Source organism: Sphaeramia orbicularis, chromosome 19 (assembly GCF_902148855.1).
Source record: "Sphaeramia orbicularis chromosome 19, fSphaOr1.1, whole genome shotgun sequence".
Taxonomy (NCBI): Eukaryota; Metazoa; Chordata; class Actinopteri; order Kurtiformes; family Apogonidae; genus Sphaeramia; species Sphaeramia orbicularis.
This window is the reverse complement of record NC_043975.1, coordinates 43,327,425-43,349,690: the sequence shown is the minus strand read 5'-3', so window position 1 is coordinate 43,349,690 and position 22,266 is coordinate 43,327,425. Positions and strand designations below refer to the sequence as shown.

The window sequence follows — 22,266 nt, the reverse complement described above, 5'->3', positions numbered from 1 at the left end:
AATACAACTATGCTTTTGTGTTTTCAGTTCAGATCGGTTCAGTCGTCTAAACGTAGTCTGATTGGTGTTCAACACTCAAGTTTAGAGACAATTTTCTCCCAGTTATGAGAGAAAATCCCATTAAATGTCCTTCTGTTTTGCTGGTGTAGAGGAGCTGTACGGTGACTTTGAGGATTTGGAAACAGGACAAGTCCATAAGAGCCACAGTGGACGACAGGATGAGGGCGAGGTATGTCCTGGTTTTTCAAAACCCTCATCTGAAGCTCTGCCTGTAGAACAAACTGGAACTGTCTTTGCCGGTTTCAGAAAGAGTTTTTTTGTTTCAGTGAAACTTATGTCATACTGCTACAGTCTGAAACATTGGGTCGTTTTTTTTTCCTTTTGTTTTTCCTTTTATTTAAAGCACAGAAAGCATTAATGTTTCCCTCATATTTTACATTAATGTCAGGATACAGAGAGATTTATAGACATAATGCACAAAATTTTGTAAAAGTACTCAACTGGGGGGGGGGGGTGTAGAACATCGTTTTCTGATAAGTCTTTGGTAAATCAGTGGGATTTGAAGCACAGGACTTGTTAATAGATTGAGTCTAGTAAAGTCCTGTGGTCCAATCCATTATACAGTATGTGTGATATAAGGAAGCAAGCATCCAATAAGAGGTTTAGGCTGAATCCCAATTCACCCCTTGGCCCCTCCCCCTTGGGTTGGACCATTTCATAGGGGAATATTTCAGCCACTACCCCTCGCAGCTCCGTTTCAAGGGATAGTGTCAGATGCAAGGGCCAAGGGGGAGGGGCTGAGGGGTGAATTGGGATTGGGCCTATGAAATTAAAACATAGATGTTTGTTCATGCCTCTGTGCTCAGCTAGACCTGAATGTTCAGTGTGCAGGGTGAGCATGACTTTAGTCTTTATTTAGACGTATTTCTGTTTCAGCTTTAGTAGTGAAGTCACAGTTGTGCGGTATTTTCCATGTTTATAACAACATGGAGAGAATGTCTTTGTTTTTTGCTTTACTGTTTTTGTGGATTTCTACTTCACTGTCAAATAGGGCTGTGTATCGGTAAGAATCTGGAGATAAGATACAAATCACAATACTAGGATCACGATACGATATATCATGATACTGTTAAAAAGGCAATTTTTTTATTGGATTTGTTTCTTTTGTAATGATTATTTCTTGGAATAATTGAATTACACCAGAAATCTGCACAAAAACTAAACACGTTTTTATTTGATCCCAACAGGATCTAATACTATATCACAAAATGTTCCTGTGTTCAAAGGGAAATTCTGTTTTAAAGACATTACAGTTTAAGATCCTGTTCAAATGTTCATATTCTATTAGTTCAGAACTAACATCAAAACATTATTTTAGTTCAATCCCAACAAAGGAACGAACATTACTTAATAAAACAGTGTTAATTAATAATTAATAAAATATAAACAAAAAAGAAAAATAAACCTCCACAGTATCTGCATTTGAATAAATACCTAAAAATATCGATACAGTACTTTTTAATATCGATACAGCATTGTGAAATGAAATATCGGGATATATTGCAGAACCGGTATTTTCTACATCCCTGCTGTTGAAGGATTCTGCTTGAACCCACTTTTTGTCATATGGGGGGGTGTTTTTCACCTTGCCACCAGCAGAACAGTGAGAACGATGAAGACGATGATGCCGAAGAGACTCAGGTGAAGGTGGAGGACGAGGAGGTCCAGAAGAACAAGCGTCTGGAGAAGAAACGCAGGCTGAAGGAGCGTTTCGATTCGGAGTACGACGACGGAGAAGCCACCTACTTTGACGACCTGAAGGAGGAGATGCAGAAGCAGGCTGAGGTCAGACATGAGAACCCTCCTCTGATGGGCATACTGTTGGAACTGTGTACGTACATGGAGTATTTGGGCCGTTTTCCTCCAACTACATCCATGTTGTCTGTGTTCAGCTGAACAGGGCTGAGTTTGAGGATATGGACGATGAGACCAGAGTGCAGTACGAAGGCTACAGACCTGGCATGTACGTCCGAATAGAGGTCCCCTCTGTGCCCTGTGAGTTTGTGTCCAACTTCGATCCTCATTATCCCGTCATTCTGGGAGGCCTGGGCTCCAGCGAGGGCAATGTTGGATATTTACAGGTAGGTGGAAAGGATTTCACTGACGAACATACTGACCTCCACTTCTGGTGGGTTATTTCGTTAGCATTAGCCACATTAGCTGAAGGCCTTAAAAATTTTCAGCCTATGCTTTTATTTTTTGTGGTGGCCTTAATTTTAAATCAAGAGACCTTTTGGGTAAACAGCGCCCCCTTAATTGAAAAGGTGGATGATGTTTTTTTTTTTTCTTATAGTAGATAATTTTTTGGGCTGTTCTCTTTTTAGCTTGCCGGCCGACAAGCCGTAAGCTATTGTGGTCATGCGGCATCCGGCAGCATCGTCGTCGTCTGTCATCTGTCGTCCGTTACAAAAATTTCAATCGTCTTCTTCTCCGAAACTACAATTCTAATTGACTTCAAACTTGGTATACAGCTTCTTTATGATGATGTCAACAAAAGTTAGTGAAATTATTTGGATCCAGATCTGATTCTGGATTTGATGCAACTTTGAAAAATTTCCCCATTATAAGAGATAGGAACTGGATCGATGCAATACCTCAGTAAATATAAATGATATCAAGTTGAAATTTCTACAGTCCAGCCCTGATGGGGAGATGACCAAAACATAATGGCCACATGCTGATCAGGATCTTCTTCTGGATCTGGGAACTTACAGGAAATTTAACTTGGGCTCTTATGGGGAAAAAATTTCAATCGTCTTCTTCTCTGAAACCACAGTTCTGATTGACTTCAAACTTGGTATGCAGCTTCTGTATGATGATGTCAACACAAGGTATTACAATTATTTCGATCCGGATCTGATTCTGGATTTGATGCCACTCTGACAAATTTTCCCATTATAACAGATAGGAAGTGGATTGATACAATAAATCAGTATCAATGATATCAAGTTGGAATTTGAATTTTTTACAGATCTGATTGGAATATGACCAAAACATGAACTATTTCTGTAATGTAATAAATACACATTACTGGATGGGATACATTTCCCAAAGCTTTTAATTTGGCCGGTAAGCTACAGGGCCATTGGTCCTATTTTTCTTAAGAAATGTCAGTTTTTTTTCAAGTTATTCACATCTTTTTGGTTTGGACAGTTTATAAAAGTAAGTATTTTTATAATTTATTGGGGCTTTTTTGGCACTAAAACAAAGAAAAATTTGGAGTTGTCATTATTTATAGGTTATTCTGTTATTATTTTACTGGTCCGACCCACTGGAGATCAAATCGGGCTGAATGTGGAACCTGAAAGAAAATGAGTTTGAGAGCCCTGACGTAAATCATTCACTAATTACTTGTTAGAACTTTATTTTTCTTTTTTTTTATGGGCAAATGAATATCCTCTAGGGGTATTTACATGTTTATGTATAAACATTTGTAAAACATTAGCAAGCATTGACATCCATTAGAACAACATCCCCCAGTTGAGATAAAAACCCATATTATCTCGTGTCATATTGTACTTCTTACATCTGCTTCTACTGGTTGGTTTTCTGCATCATGACCAAAGATGATGATCATTTATTTTGTGATATTGCTTCTCATACTAAGTTTAATTTGAATGATTTTCAGTGTGTTCAATGTGAGCCTTTGTGTTTTGTGTATGTGTCAGATGCGGCTGAAGAAGCACCGCTGGCACGACCGCATCCTGAAGACCCGCGACCCCCTCATCCTGTCCTTGGGCTGGCGTCGCTTCCAGACCATTCCCCTGTACCACATCGAGGATCACAACGGACGCCACCGCCTGCTCAAATACACGCCACAGCACATGCACTGTGGCGCTTCCATCTGGGGTAAGACGCAGCCACTTCACTCCAATACTGGCTGCTGCGTCCTGTTAATGCTAATGCCAATCTGTATCATGACCATGGCTGTGCTTCTGTCTGGCACATGCACAGAACTGTGACACATCTGTTTTTAAGCAAAACACTAAAGAGAACCGTCCTTTTAATGATTGAAGGCTAATATTTGTAGATGTGCTTGTACATGAGTGTTCAAAATCTTTTCTTTGGATAATATAACATTGGATGTGATTCTGAATATATGATTATTAGCTCCGTTTGACAGTGTTAACCCACGTCTCCCCTCCTGCAGGTCCAATCACACCCCAGGGCACCGGTTTTCTGGCCGTACAGTCAGTAACAGGAACTAAAGTAAGTCTGATTATCCTTCATTACAGCATCATTTAGAACGTGACGGAAATCTGTTTCTGAAGGACTCACACCAAAATATTCCGAGACTGAGAGATGTTCTTTAGGTTGGATTGTTTTCCTCATGTTTTGACAACCTGGTCACTAACCGAAGGTAAACTATTTTTCATGGCTCTGGTCTTGGAAGCTTTGGCAAACTTTTGTTTGATTCAATTATTTTTTATCAATAAAAGAATCACATGATGTCTCAAGATCATGACAGAGTAGTAAATCACTCCAATCCATTTGATCCAGTTCTTCCATAAATCTACTCCTGCCCTGCTTTCTTTCAGTATTTAATTAAACAAAGGAGAGGCAAATAGCTCTCAGACACTGTATCTAAAATGCATCATATATTGTTTTTCCTTTCTTGAATTAAAAAAATAAATAATGATAATAATAATGCAAAATAATATAAAAATGTGTTTTATCTGGAAAAAAAACAAACCAAAACAAAAAAAAGTTCTCAGACACTGTACCTAAAATGAATCATATATTGTTTTTCCTTTATTGAATTAAAAAAAAAAAAATTAATAAATAATAATGATAATAATAATAATGCAAAATAATATAAAAATGTGTTTTATCTGAAAAAACAAAACAAAAAACTTCTCAGACACTGTATTTAAAATGCATTATATATAGTTTTTATTCAATAAAAAAAAAAAAAAAAATAATAATAATAATAATAATAATAATAATGCAAAATAATATAAAAATGTGTTTTTATCTGGAAAAAAAAAAAAAAAAAGTTCTCAGACAATAGAAAAAGAATCAACCCCTCCGCAGTACAACAATGGACTGAAAAACTGAGAAGAATGGAAGAAATGACTGCACAACTGTCATATTTTATGTATATATTTTTATGCGTAGGTGAATATGTGTATCACAATATCTGTTGAAAGGGCAGAAGATCTAGATAGGAATTTTTTTTTTTTTTTATTGGGGGGGTTATATGTTTTTTGTTTTGTTATTTTTTTCTATTTTTGTTAGTTTTTTTGTTTGTTTAGTTTTGTGTTTTTTTCTTTCCCTCTTTAGCTTTGACTTGTGTGATTCATTTTTTTTCTTTTCCTACTTGGAAATGAACTGGTTCAGTAACTAACACTGTTAAATGACCTTTGTTGTCAATGCGTGTTCATGATCATATGTGATCAATGTTTGACCTTGATAATTAATAAAACTAGTTTAAAAAAAAAGTTCTCAGACAGATGTTTATCATTTCAAATTGCGCAGTGCACAGCCCCAGCAAATCTACAAAGAAGAAGGAATCTACTGATGGAAACATAGATTACAAAAATATTTAGACTCAGTGGAGCTTATATAGAAAAATACATTCGTCATTTTGAGGAAAAAACATTTTATTACAATTACGTGCGAACTCTTTGACTCTCCCTCATCCATTTCTGCTAAATAATTCTCCTCATGTTTGTGTGCATTCATCCTTCCATCCTAAATGTGAATCATGTCTTTAGTCACCTGACCAGGCTTAGACCTGGTGCAGGCCAATAACAGTCCATTTTATTCCCTGATTATCCTATTTTTTTTACTAGCTGATTAGAAATCCTGGTTGTTTTTGTTATTTTCTTGTTTAGAGAACATTTCTCAGTGCTCAGGTGGACCACATAATCCATAAAAAACTCAATCCATATATGACCTCAAAGTTTAATTTTAGTCCCAGAAAAATTGTAGGTTATACCCAGATATTATTTATTTATTTATTTATTTAAAGATACTTTACAACAGACAACTAAGCACATTTGTATGTCAGGTCTGAAAACTCAGTCAGTCTTGCCTTTTTTATATATATATTTTGTTAAACATACATTAGAACAAACAGATGTCACATTTTTGCCCTTATTTTCACTATTCTTATTCCAAAATCCACACGTTTCAACTCCATTACATTCAACCAGTACAAATAGAACTTGTCATTTCCAGTTCGGTTAAATCTGGCCTCAGTGGGGTGAATATATACAGTCCATTTTGACCACATTTCCATACATTTATCCTGTTGTACTGTTAATGAAAAGGACAGTTTCTCCATTCCATAGATTTCATAGATTACTTTGAACCAGTCTTCGTGTTCTGGTTCATCTGGTTGGAGCCACTTCCTGGTCAGAGCTTTTTTTTCTCCAATCAGTCATACTCTCATTAAATATTTGTTTCCTTTAATTTGAATGTTCTGCGTCATGGCTCTCATTTACAGTGTAAAAGGGATTGCGGTCTTAAATATAGATTCCAAGGAATCGTGAATGTTCTTCCAGAATGACTTGAGTTTTGGACATTCCCAAAATAGATGGTAGTGATTAGGGCTGTGTATTGGCAAGAATCAGGCGATACAATACAAATCACAATAATAGGGTCACAATACGATATATCACAAAACTGTTAACAAGCTGATATTTTTTGTTTTGTTTCTTTGTTTAAAATATTATTTCCTGGAAAAACCTTTAGTGCAGCATTTGGATAAATAAAGTTTTAACACGCAGCTTTACCAGTACAAAAAAAACACACACATAAATACATAATGTTTTACAGGTACTACAGTTTAAGATCCTGGTTAAATTTTTGTATTCTATTGCGAAAAGAATACATAGTGTTCAGTCTCTGAATCATCCAACATCAGAACAGTATTTTTGAGCATTCCCAAAAAAAAACTGTTTCTTTCAGACCGTAAAAAGTGCTTTTAGGATAACTGAATTATCCATTATTTAACAAAACAGTGTTATAAATTTCAAAAAACTACATTTATGACCTGCAATATCACAATAGCACTTTTGTAATATACAAACAACAGAACAAAATACCCATGTGAATATAGAAATAAAAGAGCTGGAAAAACAAAACTGAACCTCCGCCATATCTGCATTTGAATAAATATCTAAAAATATCGATACAGTATCGTGAAATGAAATATTGCGATATATTGCAATACCGATATCTTCTTACACCCCTGGTAGTGATGAGCTCCAGCTGATCCACAGAACCTCCAACAGTTAGTTCCCACCCCTTGATGCTTTTTCTGAGCAGGAGTCATAATAAAAAACCTTCTAATACTTTTCTACTCAAATTGCCTCCAGGTGTGGGACAGGGTCGTTTTCCATTGTGATTTACAAATTGTGATTTTTTTTTTATTAAAAGTTGATGCAGAGTTGGTCTGTCAGAAGCTGTTTTACTGAAATGCGACTGTGTTTTCTTTGTGCAGACTAACTTCCGTATTGCAGCCACAGGAGTCGTTCTGGACCTGGATAAATCAGTGACCATAGTGAAGAAGCTCAAACTCGTTGGTTACCCTTACAAAATTTTTAAGAACACCTGCTTCATTAAGGTAAGAAAGTAGTTGATATTTCACTTGAAAATGTCTGTGTGCTGTGTATATTTGTACTCTTTCTGTTAATGCTTCCCTGTATGAGTATGTTTTTGGTTTTCGTTTATTTTTTTTTACATACATAGAAGTTCTGTACATGATATTAAATGCTGATAAGATAATGCTGGCGGAAAAAATAATAAAAAGATCATTACAAAAGAAAATGTCTATTCTTGAGTTCTGAGAAAAGTCAATACGATACAGGCCAAAAGATAGAACAGATACAAACCGCTCTTCATAAAGTTTGTCCACGTGTTTTCCTTTTCATATGAATCTAATTCCTGCAGTATGAGGTGTGGTTTTGACTGAAGAGCCTGACGTGAACTAACCTCACCCTCGTGTGTTCATTTGAATCTGTCTAATTCCTGCAGTATGAGGTGTGGTTTTCACTGAAGAACCGGAAGTGAACTAACCTCACCCTCGTGTGTTCATATGAATCTGTCTAATATCTGCAGTATGAGGTGTGGTTTTCACTGAAGAGCCTGAAGTGAACTAACCTCACCCTCGTGTGTTCATATGAATCTGTCTAATATCTGCAGTATGAGGTGTGGTTTTCACTGAAGAGCCTGAAGTGAACTAACCTCACCCTCGTGTGTTCATATGAATCTGTCTAATATCTGCAGTATGAGGTGTGGTTTTCACTGAAGAGCCTGAAGTGAACTAACCTCACCCTCGTGTGTTCATTGAATCTGTCTAATATCTGCAGTATGAGGTGTGGTTTTCACTGAAGAGCCTGAAGTGAACTAACCTCACCCTTGTGTGTTCATATGAATCTGTCTAATATCTGCAGTATGAGGTGTGGTTTTCACTGAAGAGCCTGAAGTGAACTAACCTCACCCTCGTGTGTTCATATGAATCTGTCTAATATCTGCAGTATGAGGTGTGGTTTTCACTGAAGGGCCTGAAATGAACTAACCTCACCCTCGTGCGTCGACAGGGAATGTTCAACACAGTGCTGGAAGTGGCCAAATTTGAAGGGGCTTCGATCCGAACAGTGTCAGGTGTGAGAGGTCAGATAAAGAAGGCTCTGTCTACACCAGCAGGAGCGTACAGAGCCACGTTTGAGGACCGGCTGCTCATGAGCGGTGAGTGTTGAACCCTTTAACTGAGCACGAGTGCAAAAAAAAAAAGACACAATTTATGAAGAATATTACACTTCTGGAGGAAATTAGAGTCACAGCACACATGCTAACCTCATGTGTGTACCAAGGTTATTATCGCTAACAAAAACTAATGAAATGATGAAAGCTAGAATTGAAAAAACATTTTTGTTAACTGAAATAAATAAAAACTCAAATTAAAAGAAAAAAAACGATAACTAACTGAAACTGTATTGTGTGCTTACAAAACTAACTAAAACGGATAAAAATTGTGGATAAAATTCCCTTCGTTTTCGTCTTTGTCAATGTTGATGTAGGATAGAACATGTGAACATTTCACCTCAGATCAGCAGTATAGCAGAAGTATAGAAGTCAGGAGGCCAATGGTGAAAGTATCAGTTTCATTTTCACTAAGTGACGTTGTGTATGGATTGCACCCCCATTTACATCACCCCCCCATCCTGCTATAGGGAATGTATCCATGGTACTGTGCATATGTTTGTGTCCGTGCTCAGTCAGAGCCGCCCTAACCCCACCCCCAAATAAAGTGTCCAGGGTAACCTCACTAATTTCTTTGAATAGGATGGAAGATAAAATATATGAAAAAACAGAAACTAATACTAAAACTAAACTGAACTAAAACTAAGCATTCAGAAAAAATAACAACTAATAAAAACTATTGAACCTGCTCTAAAAACGAATTAAAACTAACTGAATTAGAGGAGAAAAAAGTCAAAACTAAATAAAACTAAACTATAATGAAAAATCCAAAACTATTAGAACCTTGGTGTGTACCTAACTTATATATATATATATATATATATATAGAAAATACATGGATTGAACCTTATTTAACCTGAAACAGCATATTTACACATACAGTATTTATAGAACAGACTATCAGTGTGGTTCATTCGATTTGTATATAGTTTGTGTTATTTAAACACTAGGGCTGTGTATTGGCAAGAATCTGGTGATATGATACAAATCTCAATACTAGGATCGCGATACAATGTATCACAATATATCATGATACTGTTAAAAAGGCCATTTTTTGTTTGTTTCTTTTTAAAAAAAATATTATTTACTTGAAGAATTGAATTACACCAGAAATCTACACAAATACTAAACACATTTTTATTTGATCCCAACAGGATCTAATATTATATCACAAAATGTTCCAGTGTTCAAACTGAAATTCTGTTTTACAGACATTACAGTTTAAGATCCTGTTCAAATGTTCATATTCTAACTAACACTCTCCGAGTGCTTTTCTAGTTTTATTTGTTTTTTCAAAATAAAATTTGGTTAAATAATAATAAAAAAATAATTCAGTGTGTGTTTAAGTACTGTTTGAACATTTGGAGCACATTTCAACAACTAGAAAAGCACTTCGAGAGCGCAGACCTCCGCCAAGGCAGATCAGTGCCCCCCACCCCCCGATCACCACCAAAATTTAATCATTTCTTCCTTGTGCCAGTATCAACATTTCCTGAAATTTTCATCCAAATCCATCCATAACTTTTTGAGTTATCTTGCACACAGGCAGACAGTCAGACAGACAGACCAACAGCGGCAAAAACATAACCTCCTTGGCGGAGGTAATAATTCGATAATAAAAATAACCATGATAATTTTGGTCATAATAACCGTAATATGAAATGTTCATATCGTTACATGTCTAGTCCATAGTTTAATGGTTTAGAACATGTATATGATTATAGATAGCAGTCTAGTTCCTATTGGTCACTGATAGAAGTCATGTTGTTGTTGTGCTCCTGTTCATGTGCTCCTGTTAATATGTCGGTGTGGTTCATGATGTGTTCTGCGCAGACATCGTGTTCCTCCGTTCCTGGTATCCGGTGGTCGTTCCTCAGCTGTACAACCCCGTTACGTCTCTGCTGCTGCCGGTGGGTCAGAAGGACAGCTGGGCAGGTATGAGGACTGTGGGCCAGCTCAAACACGACCTGGGAATCCGCAACAAACCCAACACAGACTCCTTGTACAAGGTATGAGCACAAGAGCACCAAGAGGAAAAACAGAAACATGTGTTCTGAGCATGTTTACATCTGTGAAACAAAATAACAACATATGTTTTCAACAGGTATATTAGAGCTGCAGCTATTGATTATTTCTGTAATCGATCAATCTATCAGTTATTTTCTTCCATTCGATTAAACAACATGTCTTAAAATGACAACTTATCCTTTATTCCAGAACCAGCTGAAACAACCACCACAAAAATTATAAAAGTAAAAGAATATAGAAAATAAGGCAATGTTGACTGTCACAGTACTGTGGCACCACATATGGGTGTGTCTATTTCCACAGCGCCAATCAGATGTTTTCATTTGTACCAGATCCAATCACAGATCCTGTTCCATGAACTCATTCTCCTCTTGTTTTTTAACTCATTCTCCTCTTGTTTTTTTTTTAACTCATTCTCTTTTTTTAAACTCATTCTCCTCTTTTTTTTTTTTAACTCATTCTCTAATTTTTTTTACTCATTCTCCTCTAGTTTTTTCTTTTTTTTTAACTCATTGTCCTCAAGGTTTTTTTTTTTTTTTTACTCATCCTCCTCTTGTTTCCACAGTACTGTGGTCATATACTGTCCGTATACTTCAGTTCATTCTTTTGTGCATTTTCTACCACAGTACTGTGGCAACTAATGGAAGAAACAACAAATTAGTGATGGTATATAGTATAGAATAGGAATTATTGTTCTATATGCTCTGTATGTTGTTTTATGGTGTTCTTTGCTCAGGAGGCTGGCGAAGGTGGGCGGAGCTACAGGTTAGATGTGTCATGTGACTTCTCAGTTCTGTGACAGTTCATTGTCCCAGTGGCTGATTTATAGAAAGGTTGGATTGACCTACCAGCACCCTTGGCATCCCCCCCCTTGAAAATCTTGAGAAAAAAACAAAACAAAAAAAAGCACTACTTCAACCGGGAATTGAACCCAAGTCCTGTGCCTTGCAGTCTGATGCGTCACCAACTGAGCTAAATCTGCACTGGTTAACCTGTCTGACCTATGACCTGTCTGACCTATCTGACCTATGACCTATGACCTGTCTGACCTATGACCTGTCTGACCTGTTTACTATCTGATTACTTTGGTACTTTTCAGGATGTAACAAGTTCCCAATCTAGACATGATATAACGAAGGCACCAATTAGCTCTGTGGTCATAGACAAGCCCATATTTTGTGCCACAGTACTGTGTCAGGAGCCACTCCGATAAAAAATATCTATATAGAAAAAACAACAGTATAAAAGTATATATAAAACTATCTAGATATAAACAACACCAGACTAGTCCAATGACATCTACAAACACGTCAGTTCAGTCTACAACACATTTGGATCCAACTGAGACAAACTGAACATGGAACTAACAAACAACTGTGTGTTAATCCTGACATTGTGTGCGTCACAATAAGCGTCCATGTGAAACACAACAGTGGAACCAATGTTTAACAGCAAAGAAAGGAAGGAAACGAAGCTTCGATTCAGGACAAATGTAATCAAATCTTTTTTTTTAATCATTCTGAGTGGATGGTTTCAGCTCTAATGTATATAAAAGTAAGTTTTCAAATCATTAAAAATAGAGCAGTTGTAATTTCTGAGAGCCTTGGGTTGGTTTCAAGTGAATATATGAGTCAGTCTGATAATTACCACAGTAAACATCAGTCTGTGTTCCTACTGTCAAGTATGTTCATGGTCTGTGGATAGTGACCAGAAGAACCAGATCACAGGTACCAACAGCAGAAATATGTACCAGTGTAAGACACTTCTGCATATGTTGAATCTGGAGGTGTGGTCTGTACCCTCTGAACACACTTAAAAACACTTTATTTCAATACGACACAGCGACCCTAAATGTTCTCTGACGGTTAAACGGGTCATTAAGGGGTGAGGCTGTGTATCGGCAAGAATCTGGTGATACGATACAAATCACATTACTAGGATCACGATAGGATATATCCCAGTATGTCATCATACTGTTAAAAAAGTTTTGTTTTGGGTTTTTTTTTTTTATAATTTTATTTTTATTGAGTCCTTCAAAAGTTCACAAATCACATTTAAAAAAAATAAATCAAGGACATCACAATTAGTCCACAGCCCTAACACAGAGCCGAACACATTGCATCTTGCACTAAATTGGAAGGAACACACATTAGTAAGATGTCCATGTTGAAGGAACAACTCTTCCTTTTCCTTTTTCTCCCACAATCCCCCCTCTCCCCCAGCCAGTAAGTCATAAACAAAACAAAAAAAAAAAAAACAAAAAAAAAAAAAGGGGGGGGGGGGCACATTGGATCTTCCAGCATGAGCTGAGTTCAATCGGCATCCCTCAATATGAGCCGATCTGTGTTAAGAAGGCTTCCCACACACTTCTATATATATCCATCTGTCCATTTATCTTGTGGATCAGTCTTTCAAATGAGGCGGTCTCTGATAAGGCTGAATACCATTCAGAATAGGTAGGGTTGTTCTGCCCCTTCCAGTGCCTTAGTATGACCCTCTTAGCTGTAGTGAGTGCAATTTTAAGCCAATGTGCTCTTTTGACTTCTAATGTAACATCATGTTCCAGGAAATTCAGAAGACACAACGCAGGTGTTAGGACCAAATTCAGATTTTAAGTACTATGTATCTTTCCCATGACACTATGCCAGTAAGAGGTCAGACTCGGGCAGGTGAGAAACATATGAACCATGTCTCCAGGACTTTGTTTACACCGCCAACAGATATTAGAATTGCATATTCCTGCTCTATATAGTTTGACAGGTGTCCAGTATAGTCTATTGAGAATTTTAAATTGAATGAGTTTGGACCGTGCATCTCTTATTGGCTTTAACAATTGTTTAATTAATACATCCCACTCATCCTCCCCAAATGTTTTCCCTAAATCCATTTCCCACACCTTTTGGAGCCCTAAATTAACATCCCTGATGTCTTCAATAAGATAGTTATAAATGCGGCTTACTAAACGTGGTAAATACCTTAATTTTTTTAAATATAGAGTACACTGGAGATTCACCCGATAGCTTTACTTCAGATTCATTTAATTTTGGGAGGCAATCTCTCAGTTGTAGAAATCTCCAAAAATCAGTACTATTAAGGCCATATTTTGTCTGTAGATCTTGAAAAGACAATAGGGTGTTGTCTCGAAAAAAGCAGTTTATGTTCTCGACACCTTTATTATGCCAGCTCGCCCAGAAGAACATTTTTCCCCCAATCTTTAATTTTGGGTTGTTCCACACCGAAGATGTACCTAGAAGAAAGGGGCAGATATTGTCTTTTTTATGTAAACGGTGCCATACGTTTCTAGTGTGGTTCGTAACTGGGTTAGATTTTACTTTATCATTAGGATATTGAGACAGATAGTCAGCAGCTTTAAATGGGGAGTTTATTTCACTCTCCAAGTCCACCCAGATTGGTCTGTTATCTTTTGTTGATATAAGTGTTGTTATTTGTGCGCTTGTAAAGGCTTCTTGGTAAATCTGCATATTCGGTAACCGTAGGCCTCCATATTCTGTTTTATTCTGGAGTTTTTTCAGGGTCATTCTGGGTCTTTTACCAGCCCAAATGAAATTATTTATCATTTTATCAATGGCTTTAAACACCGATTTGGGAACCTTAAGGGGTAATAGGTTGAACAAATAATTTAATTTTGGTGTGATGACCATCTTTATTGTCTGAACTCTACCCCATAGTGAAATATGCATTTTATCCCAACCCTTCAGAAGTAGACTTACAGGGGTTGGACAAAATAATGGAAACACCTTCACCTCAAGATGATAATGCTCCAATCCATACAGCTAGAATTGTTAAAGAATCGCATGAGGAACATTCTAATGAAGTTGAGCATCTCGTATGGCTGGCACAGTCCCCAGACCTCAACATTATTGAGCATTTATGGTCAGTTTTAGAGATTCAAGTAAGACGTCGATTTCCACCGCCATCGTCTCTAAAAGAGTTGGAGGGTATTCTAACTAAAGAATGGCTTAAAATTCCTTTGGAAACAATTCACAAGTTGTATGAATCAATACCTCGGAGAATTGAGGCTGTAATTGCCGCAAAAGGCGGACCTACACCCTATTAAATTATATTTTGTCGATTTTTTAAGGTGTTTCCATTATTTTGTCCAACCCCTGTATCTCATTTATTGTCGGCTCAAAATTGTCCGGTATAATATCTTCCAATCCCGGATTCAAAAGTATACCCAGGTATTTAAGGTTTTTTAGAGTCCACTGGAATGTCCAATTTTGAACATGGCTCTTGTAGCAAAAATTTGACAAAGGCATTATTTCGCATTTGGTCCAGTTAATTTTGTACCCAGATAGTCTTGAAAAAGCATTAATCAAGTCCAGTAAGGGAGGTAATGACTTTTGAGGGTCAGACAGTAAAAGCAGTACGTCATCTGCAAAAATCAGCATTTTGTTGTCTCGGCCACCCATTATTACACCTTTTATTGTATCACTCTGTCTGACAGCTTGTGCCAGTGGTTCAAGTGCAATAATAAAAAGTAGTGGTGATAATGGATCCCCTTGCTTGGTCCCGCGTTCTAGTGTGAATTGAGATGATCTCATTCCATTTGTTGTTATGACCGCTTTTGGATTTGCATAAATCATTTTAATAATCTCTTGAAATGAAGTTCCAAACCCAAATCTTTCAAGCGTATGAAATAGGTAACTCCAGCTGACCCTATCAAATGCTTTTTCCGCATCTAATGATAGGGCTGCTACAGGACAAGTTAAATGTTGGGACTTCCAGATTAAATGTAAGAGACGCCTTAAACTGTCAGAGGATGTTCTACCCTTGACAAAACCTACCTGGTATACCAGGTAGGTTTAAACCCATGGAATAATTGACGCTATAACTTTGTTAATTCGCAATGCGAGTTTTTTTTTTTTTTTTTTAAGATTTCCTGGAAGAATTGAATTACACCAGAAATCTGCACAAATACTAAACACATTTTTATTTGATCAAAACAGGATCTAATGCTATATCACAAAATGTTCCTAATTCTCCTAGTTTCCAAAGGAACTCCCATCTTTCTCTCAGACAGTAAAAAGTGTTCTTAGGATGCTTCAAATAAGCGTTATTTAATAAAACAGTGTTAAATAATAATAAATAAGATATAAACCAAAAAGAAAAACAAAAAACAAAAATGAACCTCTACAATATCTGCATTTGAATAAATACCTAAAAATATTGATACAGTACTTTTTAATATTGATACAGTATTGTGAAATGAAATTAGGGATGTAACGATTACCAGTATAACGATAAACCGTGGTAAAATTGCAGATGGTTAGTATTACCGTTTAAATTCTAATTATCATGATAACCATGTTTGATTACCGCACTTTTAGGGGAAAAAACACCTATGTAAAGATCTGCTTTTATGTCAAATATTTGAGTATAGTTTTAATTTATTACAATTTTAATTTTATATACCTAATATTTGGAACCAATATTCACTTTTAAAGTTTTTGAAAAGGTTGTTCAGCATCTTTGTGTTATTTATGCAATAAAGTATATACATTTCTCAAATCAGATTTTATATTTTTTGTGTGATTTTTGTCCTTTTATGTTGATTTAGTAGGTTAAAGTGAAAGGCATAAATAAAAGGCAGATGATATACATAAAGTTGTGCTGAAAACAAAGATACCAAACATGGGTATAGTAAACATTTGTTTATATAGTATATAAAGGCAAAGTCAAAAGTACTGAAAAACGGCCAAAATAGGCTCAGACCACTAAGGGTTAATATTTGAATATTTCTGCCAACAGAAGGTACATTGTACCAATTATTTTATTTGTTGTTTTGTTTTTGTTTTTGTTTGTTTTTTAAATACAACTTGGTTAAATTGTTTCAGTGTGTGCATTAGTACTTTTTGAACATTTTGAGGACAATTTCAACAATACCGCAATAATAAGGATAACCGTGATAATTTTGGTCACAATAACCGTGATATGAAATTTTCATATCGTTACATCCGTAAATGAAACTTTGCAATATATTGCACAGAGGTTGCGTTAACCGAAAATATTCCGTCATTGACGGATTTTTTTTTTAAATGACGGAAAATTCTGAAGGTCTTCCGTCATTTTGACAGATAAAAATACTGATGGTAATCTACCAAAGAAAGTTTTCACACAACACTGTGAACAGAACCTGCTCGCAGGATCACTGGTCTGTCTGTCTCTTAACAAGGCATCAAACATTCCATAACAGCCTCCTACCTGTATAGAACCAACAGCACCACTGTTCACAACTACACTGAATACAACAGCGGTACTGCAGTCACATGACTCACCGTTAGTCCACCTGTAGTAGACCCCCTGTCCAGTTAATGGTGAGTGTGCATATTAATCAGTCAGTGTCAAGTCTTGTGTCGTTGTTTAGCTGACTTCAGCCAAAATTAGATGCCAGTTTGCTAGCGCAAAATGTGAAGACAGCCGAGTCTCCTTAGTTATTTTAAAAAGCCCAGTAAATGTGATGGTATTGATATACGCGGTGAAAAAAGAGAGACTGATGCGGTGAAGGATGATGGACAAGCAAGGAATACGCCAGTGGCATTTGGTGTGCTATATGTACGCATTTTCTACCTTTCATGTGTTATTTGATGACATGTCAATTTGTGCCCAGATCTGTGGTTCACATAACCCGAACCTTCAGTGCGTGGTATTTGACACTGCGTGAACATACACAAGGAAAGCTTATCATGTTTACAGATAACACACCAATTAAAAGTGTCATATATAATTATGCAAGTCGTGATATCACATTGGTTTATCAGCCAGCAGCAACTACAGCTGCTGCATCATTGAGATATTTTTGAACATTAAATACTACTGAATATATCTCATCATTAAAAATAAAAATTTGAAATTACAGATAATAATATGTTATGACGGAATTTTTACAACCCTGTCCGTCAAAATAACAGACAATACAAATTTCTAGCGAAACCTCTGATATTGCAGAACCCATATTTTCTTACAGCCCTACATAACACACTTCCCCCTCATGTCCCAGAAGCTGCTGAGTGCATACAGACTTGGACTTTTTTACGTTGACCCTTGAACCCTGTTTTCCCTCCAGCCGGTGGTCCGAACCCAGAGACGCTTCAACCCCCTCCACATCCCAAAGGAGCTGCAGAAAGCCCTGCCCTTCAAGAGCAAACCCAAGCAGCAGCAAAGCAGAGGAAAGACCCCCAGAGACCTGCAGAGGCCAGGGGTGATCCGAGAGCCCCACGAGAGGAAGGTGAGTCCCACCTGCAGAAGATCAGCAGGGGATTTATTTTTTCCAACCTTTGTTTATTTGGAGTTTTGTAGAAATTGGGCAATACAAAAACTGTATCATATGTGACACATCATCTGAAAATAAATTGTTGCACAATTTCCATTTTTTTTTACATGCAAACAAACCCAAGAACCAGTACACCAACCTTCTCCATTAACAGAAACAAACAAATAAAACAAACATCAAGGCTAATGGCGTTCTGTTAATGTAATTATACTTCTCTTTTTTTCGTTTGTTCAGACAAGGTATACGAGGTCTGTTCAATAAGTTCATGGCCTCACCCAGAAATACTGGTTGTTATAATACAGGATGTTACATTCTTTCGTGATGGGATAGTGATGCTTGAACATCGATGGACCAAGTGCATTGCTGTAAATGGAGATTATGTTGAAAAATAAAATATGAATTATCAGTCTGTGTTGTTCTGTTCTGGGTGAGGCCATGAACTTATTGAACGGCCCTCGTAAGCAGGTAACATCAAAAAAACTGTACCTTGTCTGAACAAAAGAAAACAAGAAAAGTATAATCCAAGATTTTTAGTTGAATATAGAACAAATAAAATAAAGAAAGAAAGAAAAGGGCGGGGAGCAGAGGGCTTACTCTGCTACTTCAACAACAAGATAAAACACATTAATGGGTGTATGTTTACATGGGGGGGCACAGGGGGGCCCACTGATCTGCCTTGGCGGAGGTTTGCGCTCTTCGAGTGCTTCTAGTTTATTTTATTTATTTATTTTATTTCTTCACTCCAACCTAAATGATTGGAATCGAGCAGAATGAAGAACGCTTCTAACGCCTGCCCCTTTCTTCAAACATCTGCTTCCATCAGATACGTTACCGTTACAGTTATTACAGTAAAAAACAGTTTACAGGATTGTCAATGCAAATGAAACAAATCCAACATCCATAAGTCAAATTATTTCTTTTCATGCTTTTATAAAGCTTCTCTATTCTTTCCTTATTCAACCTCTTAAACTGAAAAATATTTGTACAGCTCTTCTCTTCCACATCCTGACACCTACAACACAAACACACATTTGCTTCACATTAATCCGAACCCTTTGCTGTTTAAAATTAAACCTCCTTCTATGATCTTCATCCTGTGATGCTAAAACAAATAATGTCTGCAAATTTGCAGCAAAAGTCAGTTTCTTGCTCTAAACACAATCAACAGTGTCCTTAATTCAGCTAACTCTGTAAAACTGAAATAATCCTGATTTAATGAAGAACTCATTTGTATGTTCCCTGAAATTAACATTATACAGGATTCTTCTCATGATTCTTTTATCCTTTAGAGTCCAGTTCTCACATGAAATATCTCGTAAATACAGGGATTCACATTTACAATGAACTTTTTTCAGTAAAACTGTTATTTAAATGTTGACACAGCTGCTCGCAGAACGGTTTGATCAGTGGACAACTCTAGAAAATATGACAGTGAATGGCGTTGTTTGTCCCACAGTGTGTCCAACAGGTGTCTCCACTCTCCTGAATAACTATTGTTTTTGTTGACTTTGGATGGAATAATTATTTTTTCCACGTCTGTATTCATCCATGTTGTGAGGAGCAAGGTTCTAATAGTTTTGGATTTTTATTTAGTTTAGACTTTTTTTTCTCTATTTCAGTTAGTTTTAATTAGTTTTTAGAGCAGGTTTGCTAGTTTTTTATTAGTTTTCGTTATTTTCTAAATGCTTAGTTTTAGTTTAGTTTTAGTATAAATTTTAGTTTTTCTATATCTTTTCTCTTCTTCTCTGTTGTATTCAAATAAATCCCAGACAGGACTCTGCTGCTTTCTCCCAACTTTAGTCTCCATGTTTCCAGGTAGAGTGGGGACCAGAAGACGACTGGAAACCTCAAGTGATGGACCATGAAGTGTCGTATGGTACCAGCAGCTAAAATTGCTAGAGCGAAATAAATCGATTTCATATCAATCCAACATTGACAAAGACAAAAACTAAGGGAATTGTATCCATAATTTTTATCCTTTTTAGTTTTGTAAACACACAATACAGTTTCAGTTATTGTTTTTTTCTTTTAATTATAGTTTTTATCTGTTTTAGTTAACGAAAATGTTTTTACAATTCTAGTTTTCGTCATTTCGTTAGTTAGGAGCGTCCTGCAGACACCTCCTCTGGAGCTCCTCCTCTTCCTCATCCTTCATCCCTCTGCTTCACCGTCCTCATTCCATTCTCCTTCTGTTCTCCTTGTGTTCCTCCAGGTCATCGCTCTCCTTCAGGCTCTCAGTACAATCAACAACTATAAGAAGAAGAAAGCCCACACAGTGCAGCACTCCAAACACAAGGAGTTCCTGCAACAGAAGACCAAACAGGAGGAGGCCAAGAGTAAACGACAGAAGGAGCTACGAAAAAAACTGTACCGAGCCATGGACCAGAAGGACCAGAAGAGGAGCAGGTCCAGCTTGAAAGGGGCACCACAGGAGAGCTGAGGAGCAGGTCCAGCCTGAAGGGGGCACCGCAGGACGACTGAGGAGCAGGTCTGGCCTGAAGGGGCGCCTCAGGAGGACTGAGGACCTGAAGGGGGCGCCGCAGGAGGACTGAGGAGCAGGTCCAGCCTGAAGGGGGCGCCGCAGGAGGACTAAGGGACTGGATACGAGGGCAGTTTTATTCTGTTATAGATAGAGGAAATATGTCTGTAAAGCTGGTTTTAATAAAACAGACATGAGTTCACCTCAGTCATCCCATCTGAAGCAGCCTGTTTCATACAGACAGATTTACCTTCACACCGTCGTCATCTTCTTCTCCTTCTTCTTCTTCTTCTCCTCTTCCTTCTTCTTCTTCTCCTCCTTCTTCCTCTTCATCTTCTTTTTCTTCTTCGTGTTCTTAGTGTTCTTTGTCTTCTTAATCTTCTTTTTCTTCTTTGTCTTCTTCTTCATCTTCTTTTTCTTCTTTGTGTTCTCCTTCTTGTTCTTTTTCTTCTTCTTCGTCAGGAGGCAGTGTCAAGTTTGAAGACGCTTCTCACAAATCAGACGTTTCCCTGTTTTTCCACACAGTGAGTCATATCACATATAGCAGGGGTGTCAAACATGCGGCCCGGTGGCCAAATGCAGCCCACCAAAGGGTCCAGTCTGGCCCTGGGATGAATTTGTGAAATGCAAAAATTACACTGAAGTTATTGACAGTCATTTTAGTTCAGGTTCCACATACAGACCATTTCAATCTCCAGTGGGTCAGATCAGTCAAGTAAGATAAATGATCATTTAAGATAAGTGATAAGATAATCATATTAACCTCTGACAACTCCATTTTTTTTCTTTTTGGAAATGTAAACATTTTCATGTAATTTTGCTGTATTTATACTAAAATAAAATATCATTTCACAAAAAATGTAAATAACTTGAACAAATATGAATCCATTGTGATCTGAGTTCTAATACACGTGTAAATGATAAACTGAGGCAGAATATTAAAATTACACTTTTTTTTCTTGAAGTTCAGATTGCTCATGGTAATCACATTGTTTTAAAAGATAGTTTGTAGATGTAAACATTTTCATAATGTAATTTTACTTTTTTCACTCTAAAACAGAGGAAAGTTTGGAGTTGATATTATTTATATATTATTGTGTTATTATTTTTTCTGATTCGGCCCACTGCAGATCAAATATGGCTGAATGTGGAACTCAACTAAAATGAGTTTGACAGCCCTTGTATATTGAATAAATGTTTGTTTGTTTATTTAGAATATAACATTAAAACCAAACAAAAAAAAGGTTTATATAAAAGAAAGGAAAACATTCAAAAAGGAGTGGGATGAAGTTTAACTTATGACAACCCCACACACACACCCCCACCCCATCCTTCACCTACTCTAAATTCCTCTGTCAGATCCATAAGTAACTCCAAAATCCTGCACATATCAGACTTAATGCTGACTAAACACAAAAATACTGAATATATCAAGGATAGACTGTCCATTATGCAGCAGCATTTCACACCAAAATAAACTGTCCCTTCTGTAGCAGTAATAATACACATATAACAAAAATAAACTCTGTCCCTTCTTTAGCAGTAATAATACACATATTAAAACAAAAATAAACTGTCCATTTCATAACAATAATACGCATATATACAAAAAATAAGTAAATAAACTCTGTCCATTTCCGAACAATAACACACATTTATACAAAAATAAATAAACTGTCCATTTCATAACAAT

The 22,266-nt window shown here is 36.7% G+C and overlaps 1 protein-coding gene across 3 annotated transcripts in view; it reads left to right on the top strand.

Annotated features, from left to right (window-relative positions):
- The window catches only part of bms1 (BMS1 ribosome biogenesis factor), a 51,475-nt gene extending 30,634 nt beyond the window's left edge, over positions 1–20,841 (top strand). The window contains exons 14-23 of one of the 3 annotated variants that reach the window (XM_030163608.1): positions 150–230; positions 1,652–1,845; positions 1,953–2,141; positions 3,729–3,909; positions 4,211–4,269; positions 7,511–7,633; positions 8,610–8,757; positions 10,606–10,781; positions 17,888–18,049; positions 20,307–20,841. In XM_030163608.1, the coding sequence (XP_030019468.1) occupies positions 150–230; positions 1,652–1,845; positions 1,953–2,141; positions 3,729–3,909; positions 4,211–4,269; positions 7,511–7,633; positions 8,610–8,757; positions 10,606–10,781; positions 17,888–18,049; positions 20,307–20,534 (1,541 nt within the window). In that variant the 3' untranslated portion in view covers positions 20,535–20,841. The remainder of the gene's footprint in view (positions 1–149; positions 231–1,651; positions 1,846–1,952; positions 2,142–3,728; positions 3,910–4,210; positions 4,270–7,510; positions 7,634–8,609; positions 8,758–10,605; positions 10,782–17,887; positions 18,050–20,306) is intronic. The other 2 variants (XM_030163607.1, XM_030163606.1) reach the window with 2 other exon arrangements.
- The last annotated feature ends 1,425 nt before the right edge of the window (positions 20,842–22,266 follow it).